At 58.1% G+C, this 3,401-nt stretch overlaps 1 protein-coding gene across 1 annotated transcript; it reads right to left on the reverse strand.

The window, feature by feature from the left end:
- Positions 1-472: 472 nt before the first annotated feature.
- UPK2 (uroplakin 2) lies at positions 473-2,983 on the reverse strand. The gene is made up of 5 exons (XM_045556331.1): positions 2,781-2,983; positions 2,186-2,317; positions 1,863-2,001; positions 1,567-1,637; positions 473-935 (listed from the first exon to the last, which is right to left on the reverse strand). The coding sequence occupies exons 1-5, from the start codon at positions 2,854-2,856 to the stop codon at positions 799-801; spliced, it is 555 nt and encodes a 184-aa protein (XP_045412287.1). The 5' UTR covers positions 2,857-2,983; the 3' UTR covers positions 473-798.
- Positions 2,984-3,401: the final 418 nt, after the last annotated feature.

Below are 3,401 nucleotides of genomic sequence, written 5' to 3' on the forward strand. Positions count from 1 at the left end.
TTCTGCTCTCATCTCCTAGAGCCCCTTTAGCCTATTCTCCCCGCCCCCCCCCCGGCTGTGTCCTGTTGTTGGGCCTCACCCTGGTGGCCCTGTCTTTGTCTTTTTCCAGACAGAGCCTCTCCTCTTTTCCCTAGCACTTCTCCTTGCTCTGCTAGCCCCCACCCCAGGCCCTCAGGCCACCAGGCCCCGACAAAGGGCACTACTGGCTCCAGCTTCTGCCCCCATCCCCAGGCCCCCGGTTGGGTGGCCTGCTGTGTGCTGTAGAGGGTGCAAAACCCACAGCCCAGGTGTAGGTCTGAGAACTCTGGCTCCTGGGTTCTTATCTCATCTGGCCCCTGCCCGCCTCATGGGAAAAGCAACTCTGGGCTATGAGGCAGAGAGAGGACCAGGAGCACCTGCAGCTTAGACGAAGATTCTATAGGTTTGAGCCACAGTGGAGCCCACTAAAGGGAAACACACACAGTAGATATGGCCTCAGCCTTTATTGTAGGGACTTGCTTCACTGAAGGAGGGGTGGATTGTTATGGGGGGCGGAGTTAAGTGGTAAAATGGGAAGAAAGTCAACTCTGGTAGCAGTGGGGTGAGGGGAATAATAGGGAGTGTTAGAAGGTGAGTCATTGGGGGCAAGGAGGGGGACAGAGGGAGGAAGGAGCTCAAGGGAGTGGGGCAGGGAGGGAGAGGTGAGGGCAGCAAAGGAGCCAAAGGCCAGTGACTGAGGCCTGGGAGGAGATGGGCTGAGGAGAAAAATGGGCAGTGCCCTGGACTTCCTGGAGGAGCCCACTGCCCCAGGCAGCCTCCTCACTTGCGGGCACCCAGTACCAGGGCGATGATGAGGCCCAGAACCAGCAGAAACATGGCAACGGAGAGCAGCACTGTGATGACCACCATTCCCCCTGTTCGGGCCATTCCCAGCCCAATGGACTCCATATTTCTTACTGTCAAAAGAGAGAGGGGGAGGCCTTTGTGGGCAGGAGGGACCCCTAGCCTGCTCAAGGCTCACATCCTAGCCCTCATCCAGCCATCCAACCAACCATCAACCAATCATCCATCCATCCATCCAACCAACCATCCAGCCAACCATCCAGCCAATCAAACAACGAACCATCCAGCCAACCATCCAGCCAACCAAACATCCAACCAACCATCCATCCGTCCATCCAACCAACCATCCATCCATCCATCCAACCAACCAACCAACCAATCATCCAACTGACCATCCAACCAACCAACCAGCCAACCAATCAACCATCCAACCATCCACTGACAGATCCAAGCATCCATCAGGTAAACTTTTATGAAGCATCTCCTATGTTAGTCACTGAGGATACAGAGTTAACAGGGCACGTCCCTACCCACAAGGAGCCTTTAGTTTAGAAGTACAGCAGATGTCACCAGGCAGTTGCCATGCCAAAGGGTCAGTGCTAGGATAGAGGTAAGCAAAGGTGCCGGGGTGGGGGGATGGTGCACAGGGAGGCACAGCTAACTCAGACTGGGGGATGAGGTGGGAGGGGTCAGGGAAGGTTTTGGGGACCCTGAGATGCAAAAGGGAGTGGGAGTGTTACTTACGAGGAAGAGTGGACATTGGGATCTCTCTGCTGGACTCAGTGGATGTCCCCTTCGTCACTAGGTAGGAAATGCTTTTGTGGTGGGGAAAGAGAGAGGACAGGACCCTCAATGAGTATCTGGGACTTATGGGAAGAGGGCTCCAGCCCCCCCATATGTACACTCCTCCAAGAGGGGCCCGGTTCTTACACCATTTAGCTGAGCCTCACTCTCTCCCCATGCTGACCATAGCCCCCCCACCAGCTTCTCTTCCTGCACCCCCATCCCACAGGTGCCCCAGGCCTGGACCGGGTACCTACTAGTATTTAGTTCCTGGCACGAGGTTTGTCACCTGGTAGGCACTGAGCCGAGTGACTGTGAAGCCAGCCCCGCTGTCCACCACACTCACCAGCTCCCTGCGCCCGCGGCATGGAGGCACCACGAAGCTGGACTTCACGACTGGGCAGGGAATTGAGGGTGAAAGGCAGGGTCAAGTTTCTGGAGGCGCCAAGGAGAAGGGGCAGCTTCTCCTGGCCCCAGGAGAGGGGTTGACAGGAAGGCACAAATGGGGGAAGGGATGCTGGGATGTCCCGGGAAGAGGTCTCTAGGGACTTGGGGGATACTTTGGGAGGGGATAGCAGACCTTTGCTGTCATTGGCCCTCCGCACCATCAGTGTGGCATTGCCTCCTGTAAGGTGACAAGGTGGCAAGGCAACTAGCAGGCTCTCCGTTAGCGCTGGGGACAGCAGACCAGAGAGGCTTGAGATGTTGAAGTCTGCTGAGAGGCCAAGAGGGAGCTCAGATGAGGATCAGCCCCACTCCTGGCCATCAGATCTGGCCCCGCTCTCCTGGGGCTATCGCAAAGGATGTACTTTGCAGTCTGTGGGCAGAACAGCCAGGCCTGTGCTAGTGTGACCACCAGGTGGCAGGCTTGGGCTACAGAAGTTGCACACTCCACCAAACAGCCCTGAGCCAGACCCTGGATGCCAGGAGCCGGGCAGCGCCCAACCTTACCCCTACCCACAGCCTTGGATCCTTGCCCACACCTCTCTGCCTCCTGAGTCTGGCATAGGACCAGGAATGTGCCCTGGGCCTAGTGTCTGATGCCTGGTCAGTGCCATCACCAGCCCTGACCCCCAACTATCCAAACCAGCTCCTCTTTGAGAACCCTGGAAGGCACGGTGCCCCCTGCCCAGGCCCCCAAGCACCTCCCCACCCCTGCCAGAGATGGCAGAGACCTGCAACTCCTGGGGCCAAGACAGCCAGCAGAATCAGGATCAAGGGCACGGTGTGGATGGAAGGCAGGGATGCCATGCTGGGCTGGGAACTGGAGCAGGTGCTGGCAGGCCGGGGCTTCCTGAGGCAGGTGAGGCCCTGCCCCTGGGGTGGCTGATTTTGTCCTGGGGCTGGGAGGGGCTGGAGGGGAATCCAGTCCAACCTGCCCCTTGGGCCCTATAGCCTCAAAGGAGGGGGGCAGACAGGTTTTTCAGGATGGGGAGCTGGCCTTCAGGCCAGGAGGGGGGATACCCTGGCTGGATCCTGGTGGCTTAGCCAGCTGCAGGGGGCAGGGTAGCTAAGATGGTGGTAGAAATCACCCCTTCTTCTGAGGCTCCCACGTGTAAGGCACAGTGTTCCTGTGTGCACATGCATCTGGAGCTTGGCCTGTAGACAACTGCTCTCCCAGGTAGTGGGAGTCTTCCAGGAAGCTCCTAAAAGGGCCTTGGCTGGGTAAGAATGGGAGAGAAAGAGACTGGCAGTAGCAGTAGGGGCAGCAGAGCAAGGGGTTCAGTTCTTGGTGTGGACTGAAGCCCAGGTACTGCCACTCTGGGAGAGGCAGGGGTGCCGGGGAGCACACAGGG

This window comes from Lemur catta, chromosome 7, assembly GCF_020740605.2.
Source record: "Lemur catta isolate mLemCat1 chromosome 7, mLemCat1.pri, whole genome shotgun sequence".
In the NCBI taxonomy this organism is placed as follows: Eukaryota; Metazoa; Chordata; class Mammalia; order Primates; family Lemuridae; genus Lemur; species Lemur catta.

Excerpts from the sequence above, each read along its gene's own strand:
- UPK2 (XM_045556331.1), bottom strand. The coding sequence starts at position 2,856 with ATGGCATCCCTGCCTTCCATCCACACCGTGCCCTTGATCCTGATTCTG. Across the intron at positions 2,318-2,780 it reads CTTGGCCCCAGGAGTTGCAG|ACTTCAACATCTCAAGCCTC; the intron begins GTCTCTGCCATC and ends GCCTCTCAGCAG. Across the intron at positions 1,638-1,862 it reads GTGCCAGGAACTAAATACTA|CATTTCCTACCTAGTGACGA; the intron begins GTAGGTACCCGG and ends CCACCACAAAAG.